The sequence below is a fragment of the Vanellus vanellus genome, assembly GCF_965231255.1.
Source record: "Vanellus vanellus genome assembly, chromosome: Z".
NCBI classification, from domain to species: domain Eukaryota; kingdom Metazoa; phylum Chordata; class Aves; order Charadriiformes; family Charadriidae; genus Vanellus; species Vanellus vanellus.
Window position 1 is genome coordinate 24,461,822 of NC_138908.1, and position 8,963 is coordinate 24,470,784.

At 52.9% G+C, this 8,963-nt stretch overlaps 1 protein-coding gene across 1 annotated transcript; it reads left to right on the forward strand.

Annotated features, from left to right (window-relative positions):
- Window positions 1–2,800: 2,800 nt before the first annotated feature.
- LOC309683160 (tektin-3-like) lies at window positions 2,801–7,912 on the forward strand (the record flags this gene model as incomplete). Its single annotated transcript, XM_082497361.1, has 7 exons — window positions 2,801–3,358; window positions 3,902–3,985; window positions 4,448–4,518; window positions 4,768–4,911; window positions 5,400–5,622; window positions 6,449–6,603; window positions 7,696–7,912. 7 exons carry the CDS (start codon window positions 2,801–2,803, stop codon window positions 7,910–7,912), a joined length of 1,452 nt encoding a protein of 483 aa, XP_082353487.1.
- Window positions 7,913–8,963: the final 1,051 nt, after the last annotated feature.

Consider the following 8,963-nt stretch of genomic DNA (forward strand, 5'->3'; position numbering starts at 1 on the left):
AAATTTGATAGATAAAAGTAATAGTAATCTGAGCAAGATGCAAATGGTATGGAATAAGGGGTGGAATGTCCTGGTTTGAGGTAAAACAGAACCAATTTTGTTCAGTAACTTCGCTTGTTAGCTGGGCCTCTTCTAACTACTGAAATTAACTGCATATTGTGCAGACAGCGTTCACTCTCTCAGAGTGATAAGACCACTTGTTTGTAGCTGATGCCCAGACATGGTATGCAGAGAGGCTCCTGCTTATACTTATTGCTATAACCCCCAAGGCCAACCAACTTTGTTATTTGCCCCGTTGGAGGGTCGGAAGCGGAAAAGCATAGTGGAGTCCCACCTGCAGGGAGAAGCGGACAGGACAGGTGACCCAAAACTCACCAACAGGGTATTCCATCCCATCTGCCTCATGCTCAGTATAAAAGCTGAGGGATCAAAGGGGCAGCTCTTCCTTCAACGGCCGACGTCTGAGGAGGACTCTGTTCATCTGCCTGTGATCCCGATTCTGAATCCAGATCCGGAATCCAGTTCCCGTCCGTCACTGCGTCCAGCCTGGGACTGCCCCAGTGCCAGCCGGTGACGTCATTGTCATCTCGGGAGCTTGATAGGGTTTTGTGTCTATTTTTCATTTTTTCTTTTCTTTTATTATTAATACTTCATTAAAGTACTTTAGTTCCTTCTAAACTCATAAGTCTCTTTTTCCTCCTCTGCCTCTCTCTTTGAAGAGGGGTAGAGGGGAGCATCTGTCGGTGCCATCTGGGGTGCCTCAGGTCCCCAGTAGTGGATTTTGGCCTAAACCACGACAGTCCCGTAGCTTGTGAATTTGACTGGTTTCCCTGTGCCATGAAGTCGATTTTAACCCGACTAAAGCAAGACATGTATTTAAAGTGAAATCAAAGTGTGCTAACCTTTGTATACAGAAAACAGTTGGAGTTCTTCTCTATCTCAGATCTTTGGCAGCAGAGGCATTGCTTTCTCATGGAGGCCGGCTCCGTGTGTATGTGTGCACAGAAAGCAGGAGCGGTGGGGCAGGGTGTCAGTGCACCCCTGAGAAGCTGTAAAACATTTGGTCCGGTCTCAGTGTGCAGCTGCAATAGCTGGGAAAACGGGAGGAAACCAAAGGCGGCAATGAGAAGACAGCTGTATCAGCCTGAGTATTTGATGAGCCATATACATAGCTCACAGTTAACCTCAAGTGGTAACATGAAGGAAATGAAAATGTTTCTTCTGGGGACTATGGGGCACAGGGGTGCTGACAGTTGGCCTGATGGGTGTTATCAAAAGTTGGAGACAAGTCCCCTTGATTGGCCGGAGCAGACGCCCAAAGGCTGTACTGGGTTGCCCATGGATGGCAGCGGGAGCTGTCCAGGGACGGGATCAATTGTCCCAGCAAAGGCAGTCTGGTTGCCCAGAGTCTGCACTGAGCTGCCCACGGGTGGCCCCGGGTTGCCCATCAAGAGCACCGGGCACCAAAGTGCTGCATCAGGTTGCCATAGCGGCTGCAGGGAGCTGCCCGGGCAGAACCCGGTCCCTGAGCGCCCTGCGCCCCTGGCAACGCTGCCCTGGTTCTGTGTCACACAGGGCACTGGGGACGCTGCAGTGTCTGGCAGTGCTGCCACCGAACCCCACAGCACAGCAGGGAGTAGCCGCCCTCCCGGGCACTCCCAAGCCTCTGGAGGTTTCGGGTGAGTATGTACCATTATGGGAAAGTATTTTTTATGCAAACTTCCCATTTTTGAAGGACTCAAGTGGCTTTCACGCTGTAACAGATGGGATTGAGCACATGCTTTGTGTCAAACCCCACTCCCACCCAGGCATCTTGTTGCAGCACACCAGTGTCCTCACCTTTCACTGGGCTCTGAGCCAGGCTGGGAGCCGTGGGGAGGGGATGGGGTACCTCCTGAGTCCCCTCCTGAGGGTTTGGCCTCAGATGCGGTGTGTTAGGGACATTTGCTGGCCCTCTGCATGATGTTTCTGACAACAACTGACTGATACCCTGAATCTGAAAAGAGCAGTAGCACCCACAATGCCGTATGCAGTTCTCGGTAGCAAAATCTTCACGTGTGGCCATTCCTCCTAGGGCTCCTGCAAGGCTGCTGTTTACACACCCCTCTGAAAAGACTGTCTGGGATTTCTCCTTTCCAAGTACATCGATTTTACGTCAGGTGAGGCGTAGGCATTTTTCTTCCTTTGCAAGTCAAGAGAGGGCTGTTCTCTTGAGACTGAAATAGCTGGAGGGGGGTCAAATTTGGATATAGATCTGCAAAGCATCAATGCAAGTGAAGGTGGGGGGTGAGGATTGAGTCCCTGACCCACCAATCACACTGGGTTGGTCCAAAGGGGCGCAGCTATCGGGGCTGGAAAGGGCACTTTGAAAGAGAAAAGGACATCTGGAGTACTAGAAGATCAGCACATACGCCAACCAAAAGAAGCCAATGAACACAAGACAATCACCAGCTACACTTTCACGGGATTGACAGATTTGAGGAGAATGAAGGCTAATATCTGTCATTCTCCTGAGCAGCCATGCTTTGCTTTTCTCCGCATTTCAATACTTGAGGCTAGATACTAAACAAATTCAAATCACTTTCCAGATACAAATGCTTGGGGTGCTGTGAGAAGGCATTTGCTTTCAAGAGTTTTAGGCCTGTACAGGTGACCAGTGGGTGCTGTGTGCGTTGCTGTTTGTGTTAGAAGCTGCATGTGTTGCTGTAAGAAGGAAGGCAAGTGCAGGAGCTGACTGAGGGAAGTTGTCTTCTATCTCCTCCTCTGTGCAGGACAAGTACTTGAAGAGCAGTGGTCAGGAATGGAGGCTGTCGGCTTTCCCTTAACGGCAAGACGTGCCAAGGTTCTGCCTGCCATCAACACCATGACTGCCAGCTATAAGGACCGTTTCCCGTACTACCCGTTGCCTCAGAGCTCCAGCCTCCCCTGGATGCCCAGCACCTACTCTAAAAGAGATGCCATCAAACCAGCTTTGGCTCCCTTTTCCAAAACTTCCCAGGGGATGACCACCAGCGAGAAGCTCCCTTACATTTCCAACAGAACAACCCTCTTCACCCGCTACACCCCTGACGACTGGTACAGGTCCAACCTGACCAAGTACAAAGAGTCAGAGACTTCCCGGCACAATGCGGAGGCTCTGAGAGTTGATACCACCCGCATGATTGAGCATAAATACCAGCAGACAAAGAAAACACAAGCAGAAAGCACCAAAAGCCTGGGAGGACGTGTGAATGCTATTGAGTTTTGGAAAGGGGAGCTCTGCCGTGAGCTGGATGAGATGATCGGGGAGACCAACACGCTCACAGACATGAAGAAGAGACTGGAGAGAGCCTTGGCCGAGACGGAGGCCCCTCTCCAGGTAAGCACTCTGTCCAGTGGGCTGCAAGCTGTAGCCTAGTGCCGGAACAACTGCAGCCATTCAAATGTCTAAGTTCCACTGCAGCTCCGCAAGACCTAGAGAGTTTTTATGAAGAGACCATAAGTTAAGTTTGCAATGTCTTCCCATCTGCTGCATCCCCTATCAGCCCGTTATGAGCTCATCACAATTCTATTTGCTTAACCAAATATTTGTGTAGGCGGAACATCCAAATTCCTGGACTGGGAGACAGAAGCCCATGTCTTCCTACAACACCCTGGGGAGGTCAGCATCAAGGCTGACACAGGTGCCTGTGCCACAGCTCTGGTTGCAGCTGGGACACGCGTGCTTCCTCATGTTGATTTGATGCATACGGTGCAGTTCGGTTTCTTGTTGTCAGCTGAAGCAGCCGCCCTGGGCACTTTGTTCCCCTGGTGTCCCCTCTGTGCCCGCCTAGAATTTCTTTTCTTCCATTTCTTGAGATGGGGACTCTCTCTATAGAGAGTCCTGCCCCTGCACCCAACAGTGATGGCATGTCCCCAACAGGTCGCTCAGCAGTGCTTGCTTCAACGGGAGAAGAGGATGGGCATTGACCTCGTCCATGATGATGTGGAGAAAGAGCTCTTCACGGTAAGTTGGGCCACCCAGATCATGTGTTAAAGCCAGTTTTACCTAAACTGCCCTACTGAGGCTTTGCAGCCTTCTTCCCTACCTGGCTCCTTACCGCTGGGGAGGTGCTCAGCTCTTCAACCCCCCCAAAACCTGCTGGGCCAGGGGATGGGGTTCCCCCAGGCAGCAGCATGCCCACGCCGTGTGGGTATGACTTGGCCGTACAGAGGAAGGAATAGCTGAAGAGCAGCTGCGTGTTTGGGTAGCGTGTGGGGGTTCTGTGACCATCTTCAGGGAGTAGTGCACTAAAGACATGCACGCAGTTTGGGGGCACTTTCTCCACTCCCTGCCTGTTTACTCTGGGCAGAAAGACAAGCAGGCAAGTTCTTGCTGTGTGCAGGGTTGGGGAGGTCTGAGGGGACGAGTGGCATCAGGACAACTGAGTACAGACACTGATGATGGGGCCATGTGTCCTTTACCCAGGAAGTCAATGTCATCAGGTCGTGCCAGGAGAAGATGCAGCGGTACCTGGATGAAGCCAAAGCCCAGCTCGCGTAAGGAGGAGCTCCTTATGTCATGCCGTAGGGCTGATGTGCATTTGCAGTTGTGATGTGGACCCCCAGCAGACCCCGACCTCTCCCCACACCCTGCAGATGGAAAAGCCAGGCGGGCTCCCCGGGAAGTGGGCAGTGATGCTCATGGGAGGACAGAGCTGCGTGGGAGGGAGCTGCGGGGAACTGGAGCGGGGAGGAAGCCCTTCCACCTGAACATCCCCAGCAATGGCTGTTGTTTGCATGTTGAAGGTCCAACAGGGCGGCCCAGCACGAGCTGGAGAGGGACCTGGCCCACAAGCAGGCGGCCCACCGCATCGATGACAAGTGTCACCACCTGAGGAGCACCTCCCACGGCATCAGCTACTACCCAGCAGTGGAGCGGGTCGATGCCACGTGAGTGCACGCTGGGCGGCACGCCAGCAGCAAGCTGTGCCCGGGATGCACGGTGCCTCTCCCTGGCAGGGAGCTGCTTGTCCCCAGCCCACTGTCAAGGCACGTCCATCCCGCCTGGAGACAGCTGCCTGAGTGGGACCGTTTCTCTCTGCTTATTGTTATTCTTACTGTTATTGTTATTGTTAACCTTACCTTTATTCTTACCCTTACTCGTACTCTTCTTCTCATTCTTATTTTCTGTTGTTGTTCTATTAAACTGTCTCTATCTCCACCCGTGAGTCCTGGTCTTTCTCTTTCCCCTCCATTGAGAGTGGCTGTGTGGTCCTAGCTGCTGGCCAGAGTTAAACCACAACCTATGCTCAAATTAAAGACGGAGATTTCAGATACGTTTAATCAGTGCTGCTCCCAGGCAGGCTTCATGCCTGCCCACGTCCAGCTTCAGCACTACGGGCTTACCGGGGCCTCTTCTTCCCCCTCACCTCCTGAAGGATCTCGGTGCCGGACTCTTGGGCCAAGATCACAGACGACAACATCCTCCGCTCACAGAGCCAACGGGCGGCCTCCTCCAAGCTGCGGGACAACATCGAGAACCTGCTGGTGGTGGTGGCAAACGAGATGCGGAGCCAGTTCAACAGGGTGAACATCGCCTTCACCAAACGCATCAGCGAGACAGCCGATGCCAAGAGCAAGATCCGGACCCACCTGGCCAAGGTAGTCGGAACCCCTCCCTTTCGGTGTGTCACTGTCACTTCCTAGTGACACCCCTGAGGTGGGACCCTTAGGAGTTGGCACCGTAATTTCATCTCAAGGGATCTGTTTTTGCTAGGGCATCCTCACTGGCAGCCTGGGAGCACAGGGATTGCCAGCAGAAAATGCCAATGCTGGTTGCATCTCCTGGTAGTTCCTTCAGAAGCGCTGGCTGCCCTCCAGAACGGCCTTGCTGGGCCTCTGCTGGGCTGCCTGCTGGGGGGGTTGCAGGCTTGCTTCTCCTCCAAGGACGTGCTTTCACTCTCCGTGCTCTGGGGCTGCTGCACGGGCATGCGTGTGTTTGCTTTGCCAAGCAGAGTCAGTGGAAATCAGTGATGGACACCTGCCTCAGAGCTGTGGGTCTCATAGAAAGCTTCCTGAAACGTGCCCGACACTGTATTGAGTAACTGAGGGAAGACGGGGCTTGCAGCACTGCGAGCTGATGCCACGTCTTTCAGTGAGGATCCATGAAGAACCTTCCCTCTCTGAGTTACTGTTGATGGATGATTAGTTCCAGCAAGCGGTAATTTTGGGAAGCTGGGAATTCAATAGGTCCATCAGTGCTCCAAAACCTCCTCTGATGTGACAGCAAGAGCCAAGAGAGGTTTTTCCCTGAAGAAAAATTACTCTTGGCTCTGCGCCTTGATGTGTAGCAGAATGACAGGGGTCTGAGCCCAGGGTCTGCTTATTGAACTTGTATTGTTCTGCAGATGGACAAGAGGAAAGGGTAATTATGTTGTCACTTGAGAAGATACATTTAATTTGTGCATGGGTTTCTTTTTTACGCCAGACGCTGCAGGAAATCTTCCAGGTGGAGAAGACCATGGAAGCCATCCAAAAGGCCATTAGGGACCAAGGGCCTCCCTTAAAAGTGGCTCAGAGCCGGCTGGACGAGCGCACACGCAGACCAAACGTGGAGCTGTGCCGGGACACTGCCCAGCTCCGGTAAGGCAGGAGCGTGGGTCTGGTGGGCTCCTTGAGGAGTTACGGCTGGTAGCACCCGGGGGTAGCACTGCATGAAAAATTAAGCATGGGCTTTTCTTTCAACAGTCCTTCCATAAGCGCACTGCTATAATCAAAAGCAATGAGCAGGTATTGCAGCCTTTGGGTGCTGGGAGAGCTCTGCGCCCACAAAGGAGGCTGTACACCATGGCCGGGTATAGCCTGATGGCACCCCATGAGGGGATGGATTCTTCCCGCTTGGGTAAGCCCCATCTTCTCTCCAGCCTGCTTCCCGGCAGTTGGATGTGCTCAGTTTTGAAGGACGAGCCCTTTACTCTCCAACAGGATCCTGCTGAGATCCCTTAGGCCCTTCCTTTTGGGGAACTGCAAGGAAGGGTGCCCCCTATGGAGAAGCAGAAAGGGCTGTCCTCACCTTCTCCGAGGACACTGGAAATCCTTTCAAGGACACAGTGGTCTGTTTGGGATTGCACGCCGAGGAGCTGTGGAGAAGTAGGCTGGCCTGAGCGCCCAGCAGCACCCCCTCTGAGGCACCCCAAAGTTCACCCCTCCTGGGAGCCCGTTGGGCAAGACTCCAGCTGAAGCCTTTTCAGAGCAATTGAAACCCAGCCCCACAGCCTTTGCAGCATCTCGTACAACAAGGGTTTTTTCCATCCTCCCCTTGTTTCACATTCACTTTTAGCCTCTCCCAGATGTCCTGTTTTCTTTGTGTGCATCTGTGGGCATGGGGAGGATGCCTGCACAGGGAAATCCAGGAGGGGGAGCCAACAAACCCCCCAAACCAAGCAGGAACAGGAAACCACACCTGCTCATCCCTCTTCTTGCTGGCCCGAGCTGCTCTGGGAGAGGCGGCTGCGCATTGCCAAAGCCTTTGAGCAGACTTAACCATGCCTCCCCGCTGAGGTCTGGAGGAACTCTGCCCTCAGCTTTCCCATGCGTCTGCCAGAAACGGGGGTCTGAGTTAGTCTGAGCACGCTGAAGGGGGAAATCCTGTGACCAAGGGGCCCTTCAGCAATGCCACGCTAGAAACCACCCCCACGATGGCACTGTTAACCAGGGTTTCTTGCTGTTTTCCAGCCTTGTCAACGAGGTCCACAAAATCAACGAGACGGTCCAGAGCCTCCAGCAGCGCCTGAGAGACACCGAGGACACCCTGCAAATGCTGGTTCATACCAAGTCGGTCTTGCAGCATGACCTGGCCGTCAAAGCCAACACACTCTTCATTGATGAGGAGAAGTGCATGGGCATGCGCAAGACCTTTCCCAGCACGGTGCGGCTGCTGGGTTCCATTTAGGCTCAGCTGAACTCACTGAATCTGTTGTGGGAGGGATTCCCAGTTTGGCTAAGAGGCTTTGGAAATACTTGATTAGAGTTTCACTTCCTGGTGAAAGCCATGAGTAGAAATTAAATGATCTGTTTGTGTGTTATACGGTCTACCGGTATTTTTTTTGCCTTTGGTTTTTCTCTTTCCACTGTACTTTCACGGTGTGCCAGAAAGTCACTGAAAATACTTTGTAAGCGACTAAGAGTAAATCCACCCACGGGGATTCAGTCCTACCCTCTCAGTCGGTGATTTTAGGAGAAAAACTGTCGTGTCTGCCTCCTTTTGAGGCACCTTCTTATCACCTTCTTAGAGGAACACCTTTTCATTCCTTGGTGTTTCCTTCTTGCCTCATCGCTGGAAGACTTCAGGTGTCCTGCAGCGTAGCCAGCACATCTCAGAGCAACAGCCTGTGGGCCCTCGCTAGCACCCTGTCCCTCTAACCTTGGCGTGTCATCTCACAGCTTGTCACAGGTAAGCCTGATATTGTCCCCCTCTCCCTTCAAGCCTCGTTTTAAGCGCTGTCAGGGAGCCCTGATAGCTGGTGAGCAAAGACCTTCTTCCCCCTTTGAGACAAGTGAATCCCATCTGACGCCGGCAAGCCTGGTGCTGTGTAGGCCATCCCCTTATCAAAAAAAACAAAATTCTGTTGGTCACACCAGCCATGGAGCCACCTATTAATAGACTGGGCTTGTCTGTATGTTTCTTCCAATGTCGCTGCCTGTAACTGGAAGGAAAGAGGAAAAAATAACCTGTGCCCCACATCCCCTTACCAACCGTCCCAAGGCCCTGAAGTCTCTTTTGATCGCCATAGGAGGACATGTTGCAGCTTCACCACCACACACACGGAAGAGCAATAATGGGTAATAGTCCAGGTGAGCTGTGTGGGGACATCGCACCCTGGGGAGCTGGGAGGGTTTCTTTCTTGAGGGACCTGGGCATTTCTTCCAGCCCTCCTCAGGCCAGCCAGTGACCGTGGCCTCTCTTCCTTTTCCAGCCTGACACCGGCTGCTGCAGCGCCACA